Consider the following 25,095-nt stretch of genomic DNA (forward strand, 5'->3'; position numbering starts at 1 on the left):
AACTTTTATGGCGCACTCACACCAGGCAATCTGTACTGTGCACAAGAACGCTTCACCTCTAAAGTCCAGTTTGTTTGACTAGTGAGAGTACTCCGATCCTTGGCCCTGAAATAAATAAATGTATAAATAAATAAATGTGGAAATAAATAAATGTAGAAATAAATTTAAGACATTTAAATATTTATGTCCCATTTATTTACCAGTTTTTATTTATTTTCTCACACATTTATTTATTCATTCTTTTATTTATTTATTCCAGTATTTATTCATACATTTATTTATTTATGCTTTTGTCAGGTCTCGTCCTCCATACTGACACGCTTGGAAGAGGTGTGGCTCGGCATGGTACCTTTAATGCACCCTCTACCCTCTGTACCCATCTGCACTCTCCCTGCCTTCAGTCTCCTTCAACATGACTTGATGCAGGCCTCATTCCAGTGTTGTAGTTGGAGAAACTTTAAGTAGCAGGAAGTGAAGCCAGTGAACATACCTCCCAGCAGTAAACATCACTCAGCTGGTCAATAAAACCTGTCTGTGGCAGCTAAACAAATCTAACAATGTGCGAATCTAACAAATAGTCTCGGACCTCCTTGAATACTCTCCATGTGACCTTTAAATAGGTATACAATTGAAACTGTGGCTTGAATGTCTGCTCTGTCTCTAAATACGAAGTGTGTGCCAGCTAAGTGTCCCCAGTTTTGGTTCAGAGATTTCATTAGCATCCAGGTGAAAATACAAGTTGTTAAAGCTAAGTTGCATGTCTTTTTGTATGTTGCAAGTTTGAATTAATCATATTTACTGCTCAGTTCTTTGACGATAGGCTTATATGGCTGTAAAGCCATATAGCTTCTCTTCTCATCTGGCCGTATTTTGGACCTTTTCTGTATTTGACATGTCTCTTTCTGCTCTAGTGACACTTATCAAGCTCATCAGTGTGTTCTGATTCACAATGCCACCCCTCAAGCTCACGTTTTCCCTTTGTTCCCAAAAGAAACTTTGTGTGTAAAAGCAGAGCGAGGACAATTTGCTTCAACTTACAAACTGAGGTCCAAAAGTTTTTAAAGGGACAGGACAACCTCACACAGACAACACATAACCATTTTAAAGCTTAGCATGAATACAGATTTATACATTTTCCAGAAGTGTGATGGCAGTCACCGAAAGAGAGGATGCTGCTATTTTGAGCCCAGAGACTTGAGATGTTGAGTGAAGCAGAGTAGACAGATAAAGAGTCTGCACTATGTCAGACTCACACCACTGTCAAGTCGTACGCAGCAGAATGAACGTTGAGGCAGGGGATGGTTTTCAGAATAAAACATCCGATTACTAAAAGAAGTCATTTCGGATAAATTGGGTCAAGCCATCCAAAATTACTTACTTCTATAAATGATGATAGGAATGGAGGACTTTTATGATTTTTGCTTAATTTTAAGTAGAGCTTCCAATCATGATGAAGTTTGTCCCATATCTGTGAACATGAAAGAGGCACAGGTTATGCCAGTCAGGAGGAGGAAGAGCTCTGAATCATTTGGCTTCACTTCCTGGGAGCTACTTGTGCTGTCAGTCTTTTTTTACATCCAAAGGTGAAAACAATGAAATTAGCCTACTTGGCGTTTAATTTGAAAGTAAGTCGCATTGTGTTTCCGTTCTGGTCCTGGGTGACTCTTTCTGAACTGACGGCTGCCGACAACAGCTGCTGTCAAGCCAGGGGCCAGTGGATGAGGGATATTTAACTAATAGCGTCTTCACCGTCGTCTCTCCACCGTGTTGTGTCCAGACTCGAGGGAGCAACTCCGACTGAAGAAAGAACTGAGAAATTCTGCGCTTAATCCCAACTTTCTTTCACAAAGTAGGCTGCTGTAAATCAAAAAGGAAAAAAAAAAAATGTTGAGAATGATGCGCGGTTTGTTTTTACGCGTGTGCGCACATGGCTTTTGTAGCCTCGCATAGTCTACTTTTTGTTATCCGCGTGCACCATCCTTGCTTGTGTTATCGCCCAGGCAACCAATCATCCTTTTTCGTCGTCCTCTCGCGCTCCATCCCTCGCCATCACTATCATCAAAAACCAAAAGGGAGTGAAAACGTGCTTTTGACGCCTCTTCTACACGAGGAATCTGATACTTGAATTAGAGCTCTCGTTTCTGTGATATATATGTATTATTATTAAAAGCCGTACATGTGTCGGGGAGCTGTTTTCTCTCAGCAGCAAAATGCCTGTGAGACGCGGTCATGTTGCGCTCCAGAACACCTACCTGGACACTATCATCAGGAAATTCGACGAGCAAAGTAAGTGCAAATGAAATTAAATACCCCAAGTTTTGAAAAACTGCTGGTGCGTAGTTGACCCTACAGAAAGTGGTGATAAAACAGACACCAATGACCTCATCATGGCATGCTTTATCACGGCAGATGTAAGGCTTTTTGGTTATGTGGAGTGAGAAATGTATTTATTGATTTAAATCAATCTCCACACATTTGCTGACAGAGAGTGTGTGGAAATTGTTGCTTAGTTTGCCCTCCATTATGTTGTAGGTTTAGTGCACCTGCATGTGAGTGCTCACCTGATGCCTCACATTATGTTCCATTAGCTCACAGGTTCCACTAGCTGTAATGGAAAAATAAATCCTTTTTTTTTTTTTGTGTCTACAGCCGCTGAGGCTTGTGATAAAACACAGATGTTGCATTTAATCTCCTCCTTTGACAAGTTAGGCTCATTTTGATATTCATTTACCATGTCATGTAAATCTAACATCAGTGATTTACTTGTGAAATTACTTATTTAAATTAAATTAAATTAAATTAAAAGCTGCTAATTTAGTACCCCAATAATTTTTCCATTCAGTTTTTCAGTTTTCTCCTTGGTACATTTCCCCCTTTGCCTGCTCTTCTTCACTTTGGATCATTAACATGATTTTAAAATTGCTGGGACATTCTAATCAGAAGCCAGCTCAACATGGAGAAATAGCTGATGGGTGACAACTCTAAAAAAGAAAAGCTCATCATTACTTCTTTAAGCTATTAAACCCCTCTAAATGATATTGTGCCTCTACTGTATGTCTTTGTGTGTATTTGTTGCGCGTGCAGCCACAATAGACCACCAGGTGAGTGCACATGCCACACAGACAGCAGTGCTGCTTAGCAACCGTGTGACAATCAGTGTTTCCGCTCCGGGTCCAAGATAATGACTTTGGACTGAATGTGCTTTCCATCAGCGGGGCTCAACCTTTTACTTAAGAGAGAGGGGCTGAGTGAGTCCCCCTCTACTCCGTGCGGCCTGCAAACTGTTTATCCCAGATCACCACATCAGGATAATAAAAAGGCCGTTCAGAGGCTGTAGAGGATATGTAAGCCTACTGTATGTACTCTTCATTCAGCACATTAGCTACGCTCGAACAAAACTGGCCCAGTTCACTTTCCTGGTGGACAGTGTTTTTGGCATAGTGACTGTAGAGGCCCTTTGTAGGCTACAGGCACTACAATAATCAATAACAGGAAATGGGTGGTATACGAGCTTTAAAATAATCCTGAGAATGTTTGTGAGTGAGTAACTCATTTAATAAACAACAAAGAGTTCAATAATGCAGGAAAAAAAACATAACTGTGGTCCAGTTTTCACCGTACTCAGTCAAACCACTGAAATAGTTTGACTTTGAATTAAACATAAAAGAAAAATATTTATTTGTAGTTTAAAGTTTAATGAGAATAACTTAAATGGGAAAAACATTGTTTTATATCATGAAATAGATATTTGAGCCAAATTAATTCAATATACATTTTAAAACTTTAAAAAATATTTAGAGCTAATAGATCACATTTTTGCTCCTTACATTAAAACACACCCAGAACCATTTAAAGAAAACCAAAACATGTCAGACAGAATTCATTATAAATTGAAATATGTAAATAAACAATTATTATTATTATTATCAGTCTAAGAATATGGGCTAATTATTAACAAATACAAAAGAATGACAAAAAGTTAAGGATACAATCTTACAGGCTTATCCTGATCGACCATAGACAACCTGTAATTTCCCACAATTAACAATGGAGCAGGCGTGACGCCACAGGCGCTCTGATCTTTAAGAGGCCACCTGCTCCTCCTCGGTCCCTTGGGAGAATTTGTGTCGCTTACAACATTAGCACCATGGAAAGATGGACCTCATCAACTCTTCTTCAGCTGATTGCACAGAGCAATAATTCAAAACACCTGTACTTAAATACATTTGTTGAATCAAAGGGTTTAGTATAAAGTTTAGTGTTATAATAGATACTTTTACACAATTTGAACATTGACTTTTGTGGTAACTTTAATAAAGCAACAGTAGGTGTGTTCAAGTATCCTCCTTGATACTTGAAGTGTTTTTGTATTTTTTGGGGGGTAAGGGAAGGTTAAAGGAAGAGCTGGGAGTGAGTTCTGAAAAGTATGTGTTGTTAACAATTCAAGTAGGATCTTTATGCCACAGTACATTAAACTACAACATGACATTTCTGCTTTTTTAAACTGAAGTATGACACTTCTGTCCTTCAGATCGCAAGTTTCTGATTGCCAATGCTCAGATGAAGAACTGCGGCATCATCTACTGCAACGAAGGCTTCTGCCAGATGTTTGGCTTTGCCAGGGCAGAGATCATGCAGCAGCCCTGTACCTGTCAGTTCTTGGTCGGCCCCGGCACCATGAAGAGCGCCCTGGCCCAACTGGCACAGGCTCTGCTTGGCTCTGAGGAGCGCAAGGTGGAGATCCTCTACTACGCCAAGGAAGGTAAGACTGCAGAAATGGAGAGGAGTTATACACAGGAAGAAGAAAGGTTCAAACATCACCCCTGTGAAGCACTTACAGTGATATGCCATGCTTTTGAAAACTCAGGCTTTTATAATCCGGCTTTAAAACAGGAGCTGGGTTGAGATCTGGCATTCAGACTCAATACTTTATTGTTAATCTATTCTTAAAACAGGCTCCTATTAAAACCCATTTGTATTGCCTCTGCTGTGTTGCCATATTAGTTATTTTCTGTGTATTTTTAACCCCCTCTCTCCTTTTTACCCAACGGTCTTTACCATGCTTTGTTTTTCTAAATGTCCTCTCAGGATGAACAGGCAGACATTTTTAAAAACATGGGAAGTAAAAACAAAGTCAGTCGGTCTTCCAGGCTGACCTGTTTTTCTTTTACCCTGACACAAAATCCTGTCACAGTGGACACATGCATTGGGAGGGAAAGCAGGCACTTTAGTGTGTGTGACGTATGGCGTGTGTTTGTGCGAGCGTCTCTCTCCCCTGTTTCTATTTTTAGACCACGCTGATTGCAGAGTGACGTTAGACCTGACAGGAGTGAGCTTATTTAGACTATTTTAGCTTTGAACCTCTCTCCATCCCCCCCACCCCATCCTCTTTGAACCTTTTATAACCGTCCTTAAAAGCCTTCCCTCATAAAAACTATCTGATGGAAACATCAGTTACTTCCATGTGGGGGTATAGCTCAGTGGTAGAGCATTTGACTGCAGATCAAGAGGTCCCCGGTTCAAATCTGAGTGCCCCCTTTATTTAGATCTCTCTCTCTCTCTCTCTCTCTCTCTATTCCCATAGGGACGTGTAGACGGTGTCTTGTGGACATTGTTCCTGTGAAAAATGAGGAAGGCATTGTCATCATGTTCATCCTCGACTTCCAGGAGCTGATAGATCGTTCTCTGAAGAAGTCAGGCCTGAAGCAGAGAGTCACCCAAGGATTGATTTACTGTAAACATTACTCTTATGTTTTACCTGCATGATAAACATTCAAACTTAGGAAGTCGTATGGATAAATGTTTTTTTGTTTTCTGTACCTGTAAACAAGTGTTGATTTTCTGTTTGCACATATGAAAATGTTTGGTAGCGTTACATGACATCACAGCAGTCAGCATGGACATTTTAATTATAAACTTAAATAGAGTACAGTCTTTCAGTTTACAAGTATGTAGTAGAGATTACTACCTGCAAACAACAAACTCTCACAGTAAGCATTGAATATATGAATGTACTAAAGTGAAGACTGTGTGAAAAATCTAGTTTTGGTCATTTATTATACAAAAACAAATGTATAAGTACTTTGAGTTTTAATAAGAGCTGAGCTGAATAAGAATTTCCCCCTCAGGTCAGAATCGCAGGTTGAAGATGAGGCTACCGGTGCTGCGCTCCATGAGAAGGTCTTCGCTTTCAAAAGATCAGTTTGAAGGTGTGGTTGTGGACTACCTGCAGGTTAGCTCTGGCATAATCACATTTAAAAGATACACACAAAAGTTGAATTTTCAAACGTGCTTGGAGCCCTGAAAACCCCCCAATTTTCTGTGTCGAAATTGTTGGAAGAGCGGCTTTTATTTTGGTACGGGCTACTCATAACCATTCAGTGTAAGCACTGTGCACTTTCAACTGTCTTCTTCCTCAAATAGCAGTGGGAATTGTTTAAAATCCAACGACTGATATCTCAGCCAGAAACACACCAAAGGGAAGAATAAGGGGAAAAAAAATCTTCCATTGTTGAGTTCTGTTCAGAAACCCCTTTATTTATATTTTAACTTCTCTGTTGTTTTGATGAATCACTTCTTGTTAAAGAAACTATTTCCTGACGGCATCCACACCTGACTCTGCAACTATCTGACCAAGTCAGGCGAATGCTCTGTACACGTTGGGCCTCTTTAGCAGGGAGACATTCCTTTCTTTTGTGTATTCTATGCATAGGTATGGTTGCACAATTTATGGTTGCACAATTTATCAATTTATTTTTTTGTGAGTGACATGTCCTCCTGTTCCATGTTCTCCACAGCCAAACATCGAGGAGGTCCCTCTCAAAGAGTTTCGGATCCCGTCTAAAGAGAGCTGCATGCAGTCTGAGACCGAGGCTCTAATTGAAGAGGACCGGGACCATCCCTTCCCTACAGCCCAGTCCTCCACCGCGCAGCGCTCTCTGCTGACAGACAGGCTGGACCCTGGCATCCCCTTCCCAAGGGGAGCGTTACCTCGGAGCTGTTCTCGGGATAGTGTCCGCAGCCTCCGACGCGCCTCCTCATTGGATGACATTGATGGCATGAGAGCAGAGTGGAGCATTGGACCTGGAGACCCCCGAGCCAACAGCAGTGAGTGTCTGACATTGCTGTATTTGGCTTTGAAATTAACTCAACATCAGTTCAAGGAAATGTATTTAGGGATTAAAAAAATGGTAGCATGCTAACTAAGACAACGATAAGCAATATTAACAACTCATTTTGGGCTGCTTTAGTGGGACTGGCTGCAAATTCTGCTACAATATATTTTTTCTTTCCAATTGTTGATGCTCCAGATCTAAAGCCCAGCACTCTGAACTCCACGTCAGACTCAGACCTAATGAGACACAGGACAATCAGCCGGATCCCTCAGGTGACTCTCACCTTTGGCTCGGACCGCATGCGGCCTCCCTCGCCCACCGAGATTGAAATCATCGCACCGAGCAAGATTAAAGACCGGACCCAGAACGTCACAGAGAAGGTCACTCAGGTCACGCAGGTAAGAGGAATCATTTCTGCATCTTGTCAATATGAACGGTTCTTACTGCACGCATAGAACGCCTGATAAGATTAGAGTCGAATGAAAAAGAGTATGTTGAAACCCGGACAAAATCCATCATGAGAAGTACAGGAAGAATTTGGGCCTAGATGGTTGTTACTGCACAAAAGGTTTTTTCTAGAGAGCCATCAGGTGGACTCTTACAACATAACCAAAAGTGATTATTCTTGGAAATTATTGGGCAAAATAACACAAACCTGTTGTTTGTTCAGCCTGATATTTAGGAATGAGATGATTTCTGATGAAAAGTGTCAGAATATATTTGACTGCTGGCTGTCTCCAGCACCTGGAAATGACAGATTTATGTAGTGAACTGGTTTATGTATGTTTGGGAAAGGAACTATAAGTCCTATCAGGTGTCTTGTCCTGTTGTTTTCTTTGATAGCAGGTCATTTTTTTGTCCTGTTTTTTTCTGTGTGTCCTCGTTCTGCCTGCACTTTCAAATCCAGTCATCGCCTCCGCACAAATATAGTTCATTGACGTCTATAAATGGTATTTTGCTTCTGGCTCACTCAAGATGTTAAATGACATCTGCAGTCACAGGGCGAAAGTGTGAAAGAATAATCTCACCTGAGGTGTGACGTGTATAGCACCAACAGTGGCGCACACTCTTCAGCCACCTGTTATCACACCAGCGTGTCCCGGTGTTCACTGTAAGCTGTCGCACGATGGAAATATACTCCAATGACACGTCTGGTTTCTGCTGGAAATCAATTCTTCGAGTAACGTTTTCTCGGTAATGAAAGAGTTAAATTAGTCTGGTGGAGTGGAGCTTTTGTTCCCAAAACATATTATAATATTCGTCTGTCATATGAAAGATTGTCTTTTTTAGGAATTCTACATCACTGAATACTGAATAAAAAGAGATTTCCGAATTAGAATTTGTAGTACTTGAACACACCTGCTGTGTATTTGCGTGTTTTGTGCAGGACAGAGGTGGAAGTATGACACTGTGGGACTCCCAGATTGCAGCACATTAACCTAGTTTACCACAGGGGCTTCCACAGAGGGTAGTTTACTGGTTTTGTCCCACTTCATCTGTTTGGCTGTTGGTTTATTCTTTAAGAAATACAGCTCATAAAACCTGCTCAGAGCTTTACGAGATATTCTGATGATGTCGGAATCTGCACGACTTTGCTTATAGAAACCCACTGTGTCATTATTTTACATTTATTTACATATTTGCATGCTTTTTGACAAGTTTGCGAATGTTAAAGCTTGGTGGTTGAACGTTGCTGCCTTGGCGACAGTGAGCTCTCACACCAGGAGTGAGAGTGGTGAACACAGCAGACTGTGACTTTCTGTACAAACAGAAAGCAACATGGCTTCTGTGGCCTTTGGAGAAATCTGACAGGATGAACAGAAGGCCTCCTCGGCTCGGCAGAACACTTGTTATCTCAACTCTACTAATGTCTCGCAAACTTTGGATAAAAACTGAATGGTTTGGTAGTGGAGTGTTTGTCTCTTGCTATGTAAGGTATGTATTTTTTTTTTTTTTTTAAGGTGTTGTTTGGGAGACAGATGGCTTTTATTACGTTTATCGATTTTCGGCATGTCTTCTGATGACACACAATATATGAACAAATTTCAAATCTCTTTTATTTTGTGATATTATTTCTTGTGAAGAAATGTGTCCCATGCACAGAGGCTATTGTATTCATTAAATACGGGTTCTGGTTTGAATCTGACCTTGGGCCTTTGCTGCATGTCATCCCCACTCTCTCCTCCTTACATCTCCCGTCTCTCTTCAGCTGTCCTATCCAATAAAGACCAAAATAGCCCAAAAATATTTTTTTTTGTGGGGGAATGTACTAAGCTACATGACTTTTTAGAGGATTGTCTTCCATCTTTTTATTGTGATGTGTTTTTGGATTGCTTTGTGGAAATTCCATTGGACATTAAAGCAGATTTTGTGGGTGCGTCTGTGTGGGGACCACAGAGTGTGAAGCTGTTGTTGAGAGTAAAAAAAAAAAAAAAAAAAAAGGGGTTCTGGTGAGATGCAGTTATGAAAGTGAGCGAAAAAGCACAACAACTGTGAGCTTATTGAGCGGCTTGTTGCTATATGTGACCTTGGCCTCTGGAGCTAATGGACGTGGAGGGCAGTGTGTGCATGCTCTTGTGTACATCTGACAAACCTCCAACTGAAACATGCTAAATCATACCGCAGCTCCATCTTCTTCTTGCCCCTTTTTTTGTTGTTGTGGTAAACAACTTTAATTGAGTGGAGTGGTATCATAGACATGGGGTTCAAAGACTAATGTCAAACCCTGCAGGTCAGCTTGGAGGTCAATCTCTGCTGCTTCTGCCATGTGTGAACAAACTTTAGCAGTGGTCAATAAACTTACCGATGTGTACATTTTTTTAATAACTATCATTTTTTTTCAAACCTGTACCAATCTATATGCTTAATTTGCTTTTGGTTATCTTTGGTTATACAATAAAATGGTTGGTTATCCAGCCTTTATAATTGGATTTCGATTGGCACCTTACAGAAAGGGAAATGAAGGTTGTCATTGATCTTTGCTCGCATTGATTAGTCTGTGTAACATGAGGCACACAGTGTGATTGATTGTTAAAGACTGGTTACTGCAGAGAACCCCCGGTACACTCTGACTAGTTGTCTCTGTTTGTGTCCGGGAATGAAGTATGTCTATTTGGCGCCCCCTGGCTGTGAATGAGGATACTACAAGAGAATGTGGAAGAATCTGGATACAGTTTGAATCTACTGGAATTTCCTATTTGATGCACCCTTTACTTGTGGCCATATACTGTATGTCTGCAAAGCTGAAGTGTGTGTGTTTTAACATGTTTATATTCATACAGTGGTGTGATTCAAACATGCTTATTTATTAAAACTCATTATTCAAAGAGAAGTCATAACTTTGCATGTGACAGACATTAAATAGTGATCAAGAATAAACTTTAAAGGGATGAATATCTATCCTCAAATACACTTAACAAATGGTTTATTACTAAGCCACATGATATTTTTGAAAAGTAGGAACATCTTAAAGCCATTCTTTGAAAAAACAAAAACGATTTAAATAAAAATACGATATCTGAGTGACTTTGAGTTTGTTTAAAAACAACAAATGAACTCTGTAAAACTACAGCACGACTTTACACTAGCCTGTCTGTTTGAACATTATGATAATTGGCTGTCCTGAAAACGGTAATACAAAAAGTGAAATAAACGTGCCATTGTTACTTCAGTCACTTTGCATGCAAATACAATTATTTCCATGTTTTGTTAAATATTTCCATAAGTCAGAATGCCTACAAGTTGCAGAATATGATGCAGAGTGTTAAATCCAAACCTCTTAAACACTCCATTTATTGATGGTAAACATCAAACTTTTTTTGTGTTATGTCACGCACAGGACTCTGCTTTAGGTTGTGTGGAGGAGGCGTCATTCATAGAGCCAGTGGGTTTTGCTTTCTGTATGTTTTAAAAGAGGATCCTGTGATAGGGGCTGGGCTCCACACAGGGCAGGCAGCAGGAGAGAGAGGGGAGGTACAAACTGATGGACCGAGGTTGCCTGCTTTTCTTCCTGTGTTTGCCCTTGTGTCGTGTGATTCAGCATGAGCTTGAAGCACAAACTTCAGCCTGTGAGTACCTCGAGTAGCCTTACTGACTCTCTCAAGCGCCCTGGTGTCCTCCCCAAACTCTGCCCTTTCCTTTCCTTTGTTGCTTTCTTCTCCTCTTACCTAACCCTTCTCCCTCCACAGGTGAGCGACATCATCTTTATGGAGGTTAAGTCTGATGCCATGTCACTGTGCTATGGCAAAGTCCCTTATTTGTGCACAGAATCTTCATCTTATTTTGCATTTATAACCTTTTGCATATCACTTACTCCTGTTTCAAGTTTATCGAGTGTTTTTAAAGTGCAGAAATATGTTGTGTGTTTATGTTTGGATTAAATAAAACATGATTAGGACGACGTACTGGCTAAAACGTTACTATATTAAGTTACATTTTCAAGGGAGAAAAGTAAGTATTTAAAACGAGTTTTATGTGACAATGTGGCCCTTTGCATTGTTGCTTTAATCCAAATTGAGCATAACAGAAGATAAAAACACAGTTCAAACAAGTTCTTTTTGGAATAGTAAATATGTGTTATTTCTCCCCCTTGCACTGTCTATATGCTCCCTTTAGTAAAGCTGAATATCTGTGAGCTTTAAACTCTTCCTGTGTTTACTCTGCATCATCATGAAGGGGGACACCATTGCGTGCAAACTGGCGGTGACAGTTCTCTGGTGATCATTATGAGCCAGAGTGGACAACATCAATACCTTGACATTTCTTGGATGAATGAACTTTCGCTCGTGTGTTTACTTTCTAATTACAGTGTTGTCTTTTTGCATCTGTGCGGCTGCTGTGGTCCGTTACTGACACACAAATGTTGTTGTTGTTAGGATAAGTGCAAAATCCTGTGGGGTCAACCCTGTTTACAAATATTGTACTCTGCCTGGGCAGAAAGTAGAGAGAAACAGAGCAAAAGCTGAAGCAGAATTCATTCTTCAATATAAACGTCTTCGTTCTGCGTTTTTGTTTATCAAATATTGTCAGGTACCTTTGACCATGGTACCTTTTCTTCGACTATTTCTGGTCATTTCAATCCTCTGTACTTGGAAAGTTGGAGAGACTGAGCATTTTTGAAGCTGGATTTTGACTCCAAATAGATTTGACAATGCTTGACTTTAATTGTGGTCCATGTGTTATTGTTGAAGACCTGCAGCTTCTCATCATACAAATCCAGCCTCTATTGTCATGGTGACTATGACCATGATTATGCAAATTAAACATGCAAATATTGTTGGACTGTTTGTGAAGGTATGAAAGGAAAACAATGCGTGCCGTTCATCTTTGCATTGGGTAGTTTCATAGTGGCGCTGTTGATGTCAACAGTTGGGCTTCGGACCGAATTTTCACACCAGTACTCTAATTACATCAGCAACCGTGTCCTGACCTTGCAGTTAACAATGAATTAAAAACACTCCTCTGCATGGCGCCCAATCAATGTCGGTACTTAATTCTGGTTCACGATTGACGAAACTCTGATAGGAGTGGTCACATGGCGCCGATAAAAAGGGAGACTTAGTGAGTAGTCCGGGTTAAGAGCAGTTAAAGCTACGCGGAGACTCTGTCAGTTGCTGAGTTTAAGGTTTTTCATAATAGTCCGTATATTTATATACAAGAGGGTGATGCAGCAGAGAAGATGGCCGCTACACAGCAGGCAGGTAGGGCTGCAGAAACTCTACCTCTACTGCTGTGGTCAAGACCAGGATGAAACACTGGACAAAGAGGCTCTAACTGTAGTACCGGTCAGTGGGATTATAAAACTAGTTCTGCTGCCACAGTCACTGTTATCTTACTGTTTTTATTGTTGGTCTGCATGTTAATGCAATTAGGGAAATCCATCAGGAAGGTGTGGAATCTCTGGATGAGGATTTGTATGCTGGTCTTTTTTTGTCCCGCTAAATAGTTGAGTTGTTTCTGATCTTATTGCTGCTTTAGAAATGACGCATATTGAGAAACTAACTGAGTCTGAGAAACTGATAGAGTCTGAATATGTTTCCCCTAATGGGGTGGGGTAACTTATTCACCTGCCTATTTTTGTTAGAAATTTCTTTTTTTTTACATTAAGCATGCATTTAACACACTGAAAAGTGAATTGGATTTCAGTTCTCAGCTTCACAAACAAGCTGTGTTCATTAGCGTGTGGAGCATTTTATCATGAATGCATACAACATTATTAACAGCTGCTTTCTAGTGTGATATTTTTTTTTTGTTTGTTGATCAGTTTTTAACTTCTTGCTTAATTGAAGTGACGTGACAGGCATTTTTATTCATCATTCAGTTTGAGTTCCAGAGTAAATAACTAGTGGTACAATAATGCGTGTCTTGCCGTGTCACGTTGTATCGCATCGTTTCACAAAAGTGGCAGCCTCCAGTGTTGAAAAAAGAAGCTCATGCAGAAATGGGAAAAAACTTCAGTTCCTCGAGTGTGCACTTCAGACTGGCCTCAAAGCCCCAAACATCTCGTAGACGCACATTTTTGTTAAAGCCAGTGTTTACAGCAGAAATAACTGTTTACTAAATGTTTACAGGTTTGTTCAAATCATGAATTTGGTCTTAAAAACGTAAATCAGCACACACAGTACGGAGGAATACTTTTTTTTTTTTTTACAACTCAACTGTTTTGACTTTATGAAGGATAAGAGTTATACATAATAAGGGACATGGCTGATCTGACTGAGCTTTACCTGGAGGTTTAGGCTCGTCTCACTCCTACTCTTTGTTTGATACTAGATTCAGATAGACAGAAAGTTAGTTCAAGAGAGCATTTCCACTTTGGCAACCGCCATCGATGGGCTGAGATTTAGGGCATGTTTAAACAGTTTATGCTTTCACATCATACTGAGCGTACCGTACTATATGTATGTATGTATGTATGTATGTATGTATGTATGTGTGTGATGGCAAACCGTGGAAGCAAATGTAACAGTTCAAATCTTTTTGCCATTTGTGGCTCCAAACGGGAAATATTAGTAAGTAAAGTGCGGCGAATAAATCGAGCGGCACAGCAGAAACTGAAGTCAGTGGCACAGAGGATGAGCCCAGTGCACAGTGCGTGGTTTGCGGTCTAATAAAGGATAAGCATATCAGGAATAAAACTGCCTCCTGTGTATGTACGCTACTGTAAGTCAGTGTTGGCCGTAATGGTGGTACTTACAAATATTTGATGTGGTGGTATTCACTGTGAAAAGTTTGAGAACCAAGCAGTATACTTTGACTGATAGAACAAAAAGCCTAAACTGTTATTACAGGAATAAAGAAATTCAAACTGTCTAGTTTGGTGTTTTTATGTAAAATAGAAACAATACACTGAGCTGAACCATTCCAAGGGACAGTAACCTTTCTGATTCACAGTGAGTACATGCAAAGTAGAAGTTGTTGAGTTAGAAGGATGGTGCAGTTTCATGAATATTAAACCTCATCTGAAGAATGAAACCTGCTGAAAAATTTAAACTCCTCAAAAATTAAACCTGGTCATGAAAGCTATATTTAGTGAATGAATGATAGTGAATGATAATTAAAAGTTGGATCGTTGTAGATGTTTAATAAATATAAAACTTCCAACTTTTTGTTACTTCTGTACCGCTGATTTATTGTTCCCTTCTTTTTCGGTGTCCCAAGTATTTGCCGGAGTGCAAGCAAAGAGCGCCTCCCATGTTCCTGTGTCCAAAGGGATAAATCAGCCGTTCTTCCTTTCTGAATAATCTACTCTATCTCACTTGTAATTGATGGTAATATCTTACCCCCATCCGTTCCCTCTGTCCCTCAGGTTTTGTCTCTCGGTGCCGACGTGCTGCCAGAGTACAAGCTCCAGGCTCCCCGCATCCACAAATGGACCATCCTTCACTACAGCCCCTTCAAAGCGGTGTGGGACTGGGTCATCCTGCTGCTGGTTATCTACACGGCCATCTTCACGCCGTACTCGGCCGCCTTCCTTCTCAACGAGGTGGAGGAGCCCTGCGGCTACACCTGCAACCCGCTCAACGTGGTCGACCTGGTGGTGGACGTCATGTTCATCGTGGACATCCTCATCAACTTTAGGACCACCTACGTCAACCACAATGACGAGGTGGTCAGCCACCCGGGACAAATCGCACAGCACTACTTCAAGGGCTGGTTCCTCATCGACATCGTGGCTGCCATTCCTTTCGACCTGCTCATTTTTCGCTCAGGGTCTGAAGAGGTGAGAAAGAAGAGGAGACACCCAGAAGATTTAGGGGATATGATCTCTTTAAGGTTACCATAAAAGAACCGTCCTCAGTTTGAATCTGGTTGTGAACTGGTAAATTACACAAACATGACAAGGTGTTCAATTTTAGGGATCAATTTAATTACATACCTTATCTTTCTGTTAATATGCTAATCGGACAGAGACTTTTGGACTGTTGAAGAAAAGACTTGACTCCATACAATAAGACTCAGTTGACATCAGATGGCTTACGTTGATGAAAGTTTATACATAAGATGAATACTCGAGGAGACATGATTCATCATCACACTTCTGTACTCGTGTCTTGCTCAGTCACATCTGCCGAACTTCTCGAAAGACATTGCATATATCCTAAAAGACATCATCATTATCAGGGTCGTGTCACATTGACCCACCTAGACTAAACTGTGACGTCAATAACACTGGAGCAGACAACAAGTCTACCAAACATCCTTTGCAGATATCAGGTAGAACAGTTGACACTCTCTAAGCTGTCCTTGGTGTTCCAATAACAACTGAACTCTGTCAGGTCTGACTGACATTAGAGAGCAGTGAATAAACCTAATGACATCTGTACATTATAATCTAAATAACTACAGAAATTCCACCTCAAGGACGACTGAATGGTGCCATTCAGAGTGGAAAAACAGCCACTTTTCTTGCAATGTCCAACTTTCTTCCTTACAGTTGACCAAAATTGGTGTTTTATCACAATTCAAAGTTCAACATTTAGAGTTTTTGGAGACTGAATGGTGAATCCATCACAAAGTTCACTGATTGGTCCAACTCTCAGATCCTGGATTCAGTTGATTCTAAGTGTTTCTCAGACTGAGTGTGTGAGAGTTTATTTAATGTTTTTGAGGCCGTTAATTGTAATTGATCATTGTGGTTGATTTAGACCGTCAGTGGGTCATGCTGTAATTATATTCTGTTTTAATACCTTCCATGCTTAAGGCTACATTTAGGTCTCAATACACATTCTCATGGATTAATACTCCACCTTCTCTCTCCACCAGCCTCAGACGACCACTCTGATAGGACTTCTGAAAACTGCCAGACTCCTGAGGCTCGTCCGAGTGGCCAGGAAGTTAGACCGCTACTCAGAATACGGAGCTGCCGTTCTTTTTCTCCTCATGTGCACCTTTGCCCTCATCGCTCATTGGCTGGCGTGTATCTGGTACGCAATCGGCAACGTGGAGCGCACTGGCTCGGCCCGCATCGGGGGAATGAAGATCGGCTGGCTGGATAACCTAGCCGAGCAGATCGGAAAACAGTACAACGACAGTGACACCGCCTCGGGCCCCTCCATCAAGGACAAGTATGTCACAGCTCTGTACTTCACCTTCAGCAGTCTGACCAGTGTGGGCTTCGGAAACGTCTCGCCCAACACCAACCCGGAAAAGATCTTCTCCATCTGTGTCATGCTTATCGGCTGTGAGTAGAGAGAGTGTGAGTCTGAAATAAGAACCCTTTGAAGACGAGCACTCACGAGAACAAATCAAATACCTCCATTGAGCGACTTTAATTGAATGTGAATGTAGTAAAGATATTATTGTCACTTTAAAAGTATTCTTTTCAGAATCTTCTTGGTAACATTAAGTCGAGGAGATACTCCAAAGAGGACCGCACCTTTATCCTCGTGTTTTTTTAAGTGAATGCTACAAAATAGACACATTCTCAGTTTTATTTTTTTGCCATGTTGGAACTGAATGGGAACAAAAACTTAAATCATGATGGGACACTTCAACTGTCCTCTTAAATACAGGCATGTAAAAAAAAAACATGCATATCTCATGCATGTATTCTCATATTTAGAGAATTTTTATTTCTTATAAGGCAGGTTTAAAATACTTTTTTACTTCAAACAATGATGATGCAGCTTATTCTTTAAGACTTGTTTTTTTTTTTATATTGTAGAGATAAGACTGTAGATAGAGTGGAGAATGACGTGAGAAAGAAGCCAGAGGTTGGATTTGAACCTTGGCTGCCCACTTGGAGGACTATATCCTCCATACAGTGGGTGTGCGCTCTATAACCACTACGCTACCAGCGCCCCTGATGATGATGTTTATTACTCTTAATATTGCAGCTGACAATCTCCTTATCGTTATACCTGATTTTCTATTTTTTATATTGTGTTTCAGGAGTTGTTTTTTTCATGACTCTGTTTTGGAAAAGTAGGGTTAGGATTAGGTTTTCTGCATATTGCTTAAAGACCTTCAACACAGGCAATAAACCTTATCCAAACATTTAATAATGAGTTCCTCCAAAATAAAGTATTTGTCTACTGTTCTCTGCAGCTCTGATGTACGCCAGCATCTTTGGAAACGTGTCGGCCATCATTCAGAGACTGTACTCTGGCACGGCTCGGTACCACACCCAGATGCTGAGGGTCAAAGAGTTCATCCGTTTCCATCAGATCCCTGGAGGCCTGAGACAGAGGCTGGAGGAGTACTTCCAACACGCCTGGTCCTACACCAACGGCATCGACATGAACGCTGTAAGTCACGCTCACACTAGTTCACAAGAGCTTGTTGTCTGAGTTGTGATAAATTGATAGAAAGATTTTTGTAGGAAAGTTGTTTGTTGGATTGTTTGGAAATATGGAGCTGTATAATATTGCCCTAAATAACTTTATTCCATATCACTGTTTCTGGTTTTAAATAGCCATGGGGGGTATAGCTCAGTGGTAGAGCATTTGACTGCAGATCAAGAGGTCCTCAGTTCAATTCTGGGTGCCCCCTTTCTTTAAATACCACATCTGATCTTCTTGTCTGCAAAATCCAAAACTCTCTGACACTCGCTGTCCACACTGCATTCGTTAAATATTTACATGACTTTTCTCTGTGAATTCAAATCTGAGATTGAAGTCAGAATTCTGGATTTCAAAACGGACTTTCAAATCAGAACTCTGATGTTTTCTCATCTCAGTATTCAAAGAAGAAAAAACAGAATTCTGACGTTAGAATTATTATTTTGTTTTATTCTGAGACAAAAGTTTCAAGTCAAAATCCCCTAATTGTCTTCCTAATAAGTAATCCAGAAGGGGGAGGTTCATAATAGGAGGCAATTGATGCCTGCTTATGTCAGTGCACTTCCTATCCTCAAATTGTCAACCTATATATCAGTTGTCATGATTTGCCACTGTTACCAGTCTTTGACCTACATGGTTTGGCCACCTTGTTTCTGCTGCTTTTTTTCTCTCGTAAATAAACCTTTACCATCTCTATTCTCAAGGGAACACAAATACAGTACATCTTTCCTGTGTTGCTTTGAGTGAATTTGCTTCATGAATAAGAGTTAATTTTTCATATTTTTGGGTTTTTGGATTCTATGTGTTGTTAATGAATCAAAACAGCTCTGCATGGTAAAGAGAAGGTGGTACAGCTCAGAGGGTTTAACTGCAGATTTAAAGGTCCCCAGTTCAAATCTGGCTGCTCCTTTGACAATTCCAACACAGATGAGTGTTTCCATTGAGACTGCAATTTTAGAGCTGATGTGCGTCATGTTGCTACTTAGGGTTGGGCTGCCAACCGCATCAGAGGGCACTGATAGCCCGTGCCAATTCAATGTGAGAATAGATTCTCACTTGGAGCCACTGTCCTTTGTGACCAGCCTGAATCGATCTGACACATTGCTCTCCTTCTCTCAGCTCTCACTCTCTTTTTCTGTGAACCTTTTAGATTCAAAATCTATTTTTAGATGACGTGTTTTTAAGGGATAGAAGACAAAAAAAGGCTGCAGGGAAAATTTTAAAGTAACAAAAATACATTTTCAGCAGATTCACCCAGTGCTCACTGTCTCCCTGCAGGTTTTAAAAGGCTTCCCTGAGTGTCTGCAGGCTGACATCTGCCTCCATCTGAACCGGAGTCTCCTACAGCACTGCAAAGCATTTCGCGGTGCAAACAAAGGCTGTTTGCGGGCTCTTGCCATGCGTTTCAGGACCGCCCACGCTCCTCCTGGTGACACTCTGGTTCACAGTGGGGACATTCTCACCGCCCTCTACTTCATATCCAGAGGCTCCATAGAAATCCTCAGGGACGATGTGGTGGTGGCCATACTAGGTGAGCTGAAAACCCAAAACCTTTTCACTTTGTTTTATCTGTTCTTTCAACCTTTTGTACCGACGAAGCCCCAATTCAAACTACACCACAAAGACACACTCACTTTGTTTTGTGTCGCCAGGGGTGTTTGGGCACAGCTCCACTTTCATTCCACTGTGGCATTGATCATCAATAGGCCCAGCACTCGGATCCAGGCTGCATGCATAGGTCGTTTCTTTCCTAGCTGTGTTTTAGGGAGCCTATTTGTGTTTACAAGAAATGCTGTTTAGATCCCCGTCATCCTTATGCTTTGTATTTCACTTTTCGCAATTGTTAAAACAAGTGCTATTATTGTCGCTACACAAACTTTGTTTTTGCCTTGTCTGTCACTGTAGGAAAGAACGACATCTTCGGTGAACCCATCAGTCTGTATGGGAGGCCGGGCAAATCCAGCGCTGACGTCAGGGCTTTGACCTACTGCGACCTTCACAAGATCCTGAGAGATGACCTGCTTGAAGTGCTGGACATGTATCCCGACTTCTCTGACATGTTCTGGAACAACTTAGAGATCACCTTCAATCTGAGAGATGTGAGTGCCACCACAGAAAAGAAATGTACACATAGCCACATCATCCTGAAAGTGATGACGGTCCTTTGGCATTTTCTCGAGTGTTAAATATGTCCTTAAAGTATGAGACCTGCTGTGTATTTCCGAATCACTGAAGCTGATATGTATCAGGCAGATAGAATAAACCAGACATCTCCTGGCAAGGACTCTGAATGTGGCTACCGCCGGGCAAGGCATCGGAGAAGCTCCCTGCGGCGCCGAAATCGACCAGGTGAGTGAAGGTCCTTTCATTTCCTCATGTTTCTGTTTCGTGTACTCTCTCCACATTGTCTCATCTGTTGCCTGCACAGACGGCATGGACCGTGACGACTCTTATCCTGACCAGTCCTGTTTGATGGGAAACCACCATCAGGGTGTGACAACCGGATCCCACTGGGATGACCTCTGCAGCAGCCCCAGTATCTGCTCACAGTCGAGTGATGAGGAGACGAAGCCCATGGGACAAAGTAAGGTGGAGCTGTACCCCCCCAGCAGTGACACCAGAGACTACCCACCTGCAGTGGTCAACCTCCTGCCTCACAGCGGACCCTCGGCTGGAATGGGGCCGCCTGTGGACCTTGGAGGGCCACCGTACTCAGGTAAACATTCCCTCATCCATCAGGTCTGAATAATGCCAAATGTGTTCTCATTTAAACTATTTAAGAGGTGCCACAATACCTCAGGTCCATCTTAAGTACACACATTCAGCCTGTTGTCATCCAAACATTGAAACTTCCCAATAAGAATAGCCAAAAAAATAACTTGAGTTGAATAAAATAAATCTATTAGTTGGCTTTACATCAAGGGCTTTATGTAAAAACTTCTACTTCTTTATGCATTTCTCATCAAATGGATACTGTTAGACTGTTTGCAGTTGTTGTGCTATACTTGACTTCACAGTCCTGTTAAGCACACACTCTTACTGAATCCTCTGCACACATATTCAATTATATTTTTTTCAATAGCAGACAACAAGCTGTGTGAGAAATTAAAAAAGGGATTTTATTTCCTCCCAGCAGCGGCACCAATCCGAATGTCGGGCCTTTATGGCTACTGGCCAGACCGCAGGGCCAGTCAGTTCTCGGAGAGCCAGAAACGAGCCTCCTCGCTCAGGGCCGGTTTCCACCCTCCACCCTGCACTGAGGATCGGCCCAGTGAGCTGGAGTCCAGGCTGGAGCTGCTGCAGTCCCAGCTAAACAGGTGAGTCGGTTGTTTCTGTGAGTAGGAAAACATACTGGCAGGGGGCATCCGGATTTGAACCGGGGACCTCTTGATCTGCAGTCAAATGCTCTACCACTGAGCTATACCCCCTGATGGCTGTCAATATCCACACAGTGTGATTCATTGTTATTGCTCTGTAGCCAATGTTTGCCTCTGAGTCATGCTTCTAAAAGCTCCTCCCTCTACTGCTGTGTTTGCATATCAATTCCCATCTGCTTGTGAGCATGTTGTTAATACCTCCTACATGTATATGACACAAAAGAGAGGGGGGAGGAAATGCAAATACAGGTAATAAAGTGTGGAGGACAGTCTTCTGTAAAGGAGGGCAAGCATGTGCTTATTTATAGCTGCCGTTGTAAATTTATGTGAATTAGAGTGAGATATTTCAGTGAGTGCAAGAGAGAGACCTAGTGGACATTTTTGAAATAGCAGATGACAGGAGTACAAAAAAAAAAAAAAAAAAAAAGGTTAGAAAGAGATCTATTTCATTGAGATTCCTGAATTCACATCGGCTGATTTTTTTTCTTCTTCTCCCAGACTGGAGACCCGGATGACAGCAGACATAAACGTGATCCTGCAGCTCCTCCAGAGGCAGATGGCTCCAGTGCCTCCAGCCTACAGCGCCGTCTCCCCAAGCCCTCACCTGCCTCACCCCACCACCCTGTACGGCACAGGAGCACCCACAATCCACACCGTCCCCCCAATCCAGTCGGTACAGATGGACAGCACTGCCTCTCTCCTACAGGTGTTGTGTTTATACTTAATTTTTAATTATTTCACATAAAACAAGACATGTAGAGTGTCAAGTGGTGACTTTTAGAGATGCTAGTTAATGGATTTTTTTTAAAACCTTGGACAGTGACATGCTAGCTGTTTCAATTCTTTATGTTCAGCCAAGCTTAGTGGCAGTATTTCCAAAGTATTTAACTATTTCTTTGAGCGCTAAATTAGATGAAGGTTCAGCACATTAAACAATTGCTGTCTGAGTAAGGCTCAACTCCCGCTCTCTTTCCAGAGTCCAGACTCTGACTTCAAGCACAAATCCAAGGACTCGCTTTCCAGTGGGATCCACCTCACCGTGGCCTCTGATGACACCGTGTCCATGTCGCCAGAGACCGACCCTCCCCTTCTACCATCCATGAACCTCACCCCTCCTCAAGCTCTTCCTGGACTGATGTGTGGCAGTCAGCGTTACCCCTCCCTCCCTGAACACCTGGAGACCTCGACAGAGATGCAGGAGATCCAGAGGCATGTCTCTGACCCCATCCTGCCCGGCAGCTAAAACTACAACTACCACCAACCCCACCTATAAAAAAAAAAAAAAAAGCCTGATCCTTTTGGATGGGATAGCCATATGTTCTCCTCTTTGCTACATCCTTTATCCTCCTTGAAAAACGCACCCTCCGTCCTGTTCAGATACTGCTGTAAAACGTGGGACGTCTGAGGGTTCAGAGTGCCTCCTCAGTCTAAGTTTTGGACTCTGTTGCATCTTCACAGGCTGCTGTGATTTTATGCTCCAGCATCCCTTCACTCATGTGCAATAAAGAGATTTTTCCTGCCCAATAGGGCGGGGTGATGGTTAAACTTGAGATACCAGTTAACACACATTTAATGAACTTCTGTCATGCAGTCACTGAATCATCCCAGAACACGGTTTCATTCAAAATAGCTGAAATGTCAAGGACTACTACTATATCTGTATGCGTTCACTTTGTATCAGGATTAGACTTTAGATTAGAAACAAATCTATTATTTTGAAGTGAATTTATTTTCCAAATGTTAGAGATATATCTGTTGTGTAAAGAATGATAAATCTAGTTTTATGAGTTCAGAGATTCACTATTTTTACGTTGGTGTATGTAAAAGATATCAAAAGGCATGACAGAGTTGGGCATGATGTCGGTGGCCATTTTGAAAACAATAGTTTTCGTCTCATATTTCAATGTCAAGACATTTTTTGACAGCAGTACTTTTTGTTTGTGTTATTGCATCACGAGACGGTAGAACACAATGGAGCAAAGCAGAAAAACACCATTCTTGTACATTTAGAACGTAGCCCTTTATTTGGAAAATAACTGCTTTGCTTGGTCTGCCCTGTTTTTGTGTCTGTAGATCTTCCACTCAAATACAATGACGAGCGGGCTCACATGGTTTCATAACGTACCTTGTGTGTATTTTCTTAAAAGTGCCAACGTTAGAGGAATTCTTGCCCAGATTCACATAGATTGTGGTACGTAAAGAGGTGAAGTGAAACACTGCATAGAGTTGTTAAGTGACAAACTGTAAGATGATGTCACAGTTTCATCCACAAGGTGAATGTAATGACTGTGTAACATTTCTTATTCTCTGTATAATGGTTCTTAAGCACAAATACCTGTTATTTATCTTTTCTGTTTTTTTTAGATTAAAGACACACTACAGTCACACCTGGAGTCCAATATGCATTATTTTTATGCTTCTTTTTTAAAACAGATATCCTCACATTGACGTGCAATACATGCAGCCAATTGCCCACAAACCTTGGTAGTTCAAGGTATTCACAGGGAGTTACACCATCAACCCACTAGGTGGTGGTAAAGGAACTCTTTAGCTACTCTTGTACTCGTAACCCTGTCGCCAAAGGAAAAAGTTAATGATTTTCAGAAACGTTGAACATGTACATTATCATTTCTATATTTCTAGGAACGTACATTTAACTGCCTCTGGTGCTCTAGAGCATTTTCAGTTTAAATAGGTGATATAAAAGCTTTAAGTAAAGATTCTTAAGTTTTTTTTTTAAGATTTAAAAAATTGGCCCAAAACATTGTCATATGAACACATTGAGTAAACAAATGTTCTAGTGTTCCCTTTATACATTTACAGGAGGAGCATTTTTTCTTCTGTATTAGGACAATATTTACAAATAATGGAGTCTATGAGGTAATAGGTATACTTTTAAAGAGCAGTTCTTTATTTTGTTCTGATATATTTGTAGGAGAGAGTGCTCAATTCTATTTCTTTATGTGCCATTCCTGTCACTTTGCTGTAAAGTTAGAGGTGAAGCTGTTTGAGTCAAGTGTCCCATCATTGTTAAAAGTGTATCTTTCTGCATTGTCGTAGAAAGCCCTTACAATGAGCGCTTATTGCAAAAGTTCCAATATCACTCAATCAAACTGTAGACTAAAGATTGTAGTTAAGAAGAGAGCAAATAAAACACTGCATTTCCATCTGACTGCTTTTTAGGAGTTATTATTTAATCAGGACCTTCTTTGTATTTTATTGAAAAAGTGAATAAAGGTCCTCCTGATTAAATAGTCATTTCTGAATCTGAATCACATCCTCCATTATTCCCAATGAGAAACAGAGAGTTTATTAGCTAACACTTTACCCCCCGCTGATTGATTTTATTTCCTGTATTGAATTTATTAAGTTTTAATAATTGTATTCATTTTTGCTTCTTCTGTTTAAGTATTGTTCTCCAGGCGTTTTGTGACAGTTACAAAGTATACGTTGTGAAAAATCATACATCAAAATCACCAGCGTTGCATTCACTGTTTAATAGTTTATTAAAGGAAAGATGATTACCTGAATACTTTGGAATGATTCAAATATTACCCCTTAACTCATCAACTAACTATTGCCATGTTGTATGGACTTTATAGTCCAATGCAAAGAAGGTAATTAGCGTTTCTTAATGATGTTTCAATTGAAATTTCAAGTGAGGTGCAGACCCTTAAAGCTTCGTTGGTGACCTTTGGAGGTCCCTGAACCTCACTTTGGAGACCACACGTACACAGCCCTATGAATGGATCTAGGGGTATAGACCAGACGTGGAGGTGGAGAGAACAGTGAAAAGGGAACTTTAAGTTTTGGGAGGAGTTT

At 41.0% G+C, this 25,095-nt stretch overlaps 1 protein-coding gene and 3 non-coding genes across 4 annotated transcripts; 3 read left to right on the forward strand and 1 right to left on the reverse strand.

The window, feature by feature from the left end:
* Positions 1 to 1,712: 1,712 nt before the first annotated feature.
* Positions 1,713 to 24,440, forward strand: kcnh6a (potassium voltage-gated channel, subfamily H (eag-related), member 6a). The gene is made up of 16 exons (XM_020655602.3): positions 1,713 to 2,286; positions 4,532 to 4,762; positions 5,585 to 5,734; positions 6,129 to 6,232; positions 6,798 to 7,107; positions 7,311 to 7,513; positions 14,923 to 15,336; positions 16,380 to 16,797; positions 17,664 to 17,863; positions 19,175 to 19,427; positions 19,802 to 19,995; positions 20,146 to 20,245; positions 20,325 to 20,612; positions 21,030 to 21,213; positions 21,772 to 21,979; positions 22,250 to 24,440. Exons 1-16 carry the CDS (start codon positions 2,211 to 2,213, stop codon positions 22,514 to 22,516), a joined length of 3,600 nt encoding a protein of 1,199 aa, XP_020511258.2. The 5' UTR covers positions 1,713 to 2,210; the 3' UTR covers positions 22,517 to 24,440.
* On the forward strand, positions 5,467 to 5,538 carry trnac-gca (transfer RNA cysteine (anticodon GCA)). Its single transcript has one exon. It is a non-coding gene; the product is annotated as a tRNA-Cys (tRNA).
* trnac-gca (transfer RNA cysteine (anticodon GCA)) lies at positions 18,036 to 18,107 on the forward strand. The gene has a single exon. It is a non-coding gene; the product is annotated as a tRNA-Cys (tRNA).
* On the reverse strand, positions 21,253 to 21,324 carry trnac-gca (transfer RNA cysteine (anticodon GCA)). Its single transcript has one exon. It is a non-coding gene; the product is annotated as a tRNA-Cys (tRNA).
* Positions 24,441 to 25,095: the final 655 nt, after the last annotated feature.

Source organism: Labrus bergylta, chromosome 16, assembly GCF_963930695.1.
Source record: "Labrus bergylta chromosome 16, fLabBer1.1, whole genome shotgun sequence".
NCBI lineage: Eukaryota > Metazoa > Chordata > Actinopteri > Labriformes > Labridae > Labrus > Labrus bergylta.

What these genes read in the sequence shown, in the direction of transcription:
- kcnh6a (XM_020655602.3), top strand. Translation starts at nt 2,211, where the DNA reads ATGCCTGTGAGACGCGGTCATGTTGCGCTCCAGAACACCTACCTGGAC. An exon ending in CCTCTACTACGCCAAGGAAG is followed by an intron (nt 4,763 to 5,584) that starts GTAAGACTGCAG and finishes CTATTCCCATAG; the next exon opens with GGACGTGTAGACGGTGTCTT. An exon ending in CTGTGTCATGCTTATCGGCT is followed by an intron (nt 16,798 to 17,663) that starts GTGAGTAGAGAG and finishes TGTTCTCTGCAG; the next exon opens with CTCTGATGTACGCCAGCATC.